Consider the following 442-nt stretch of genomic DNA (forward strand, 5'->3'; position numbering starts at 1 on the left):
TTGAAAAGAATAGGTAAATTAATTACATTTAGATTTTATGGTGGAAAATGTAGAGGAGGAGCCTTTTAAAAAAATTTAATTTATCATGAACCTGATCAAGGGTTATCCTGGTTTTATGACTTCTAAGCTATTCCATCATCACTTTCTAGGAAGCTTTAGCAAGAGCTCGACCAGGATATGTCCAAGGGGCTGATGATCGTAGAGCCATGATACGCCTCAAGCAGGAAATGAGACGGGAAGCACAAAATCACAACCACAAGGTAGTGGCACAGCTGCCGACCAATCTTCAGACACCCTCAACGCTTCAGCGTTTTCTGTATAAGCCAGGTATGACCTTTGGAAACCAGGTGTAAGTTTGTTTGTTTTTATTGGTATGTGTGATTGATAAGATATGTGTGTGTCTGTGGGTAGTGTGAGGCGGGGTGGGTGGTTGTGTTTTGTT

At 41.2% G+C, this 442-nt stretch overlaps 1 protein-coding gene across 1 annotated transcript in view; it reads left to right on the forward strand.

The window, feature by feature from the left end:
- LOC119582020 overlaps positions 1-442 on the forward strand; it is a gene marked incomplete in the record, with an annotated part of 12497 nt that overhangs the window by 10929 nt on the left and 1126 nt on the right. Inside the window, 1 exon segment of the mRNA XM_037930223.1 lies at positions 150-327. Coding sequence (XP_037786151.1) covers positions 150-327 — 178 coding nt within the window.

The sequence above is a fragment of the Penaeus monodon genome, chromosome 15 (genome assembly GCF_015228065.2).
Source record: "Penaeus monodon isolate SGIC_2016 chromosome 15, NSTDA_Pmon_1, whole genome shotgun sequence".
Classification (NCBI taxonomy): Eukaryota; Metazoa; Arthropoda; class Malacostraca; order Decapoda; family Penaeidae; genus Penaeus; species Penaeus monodon.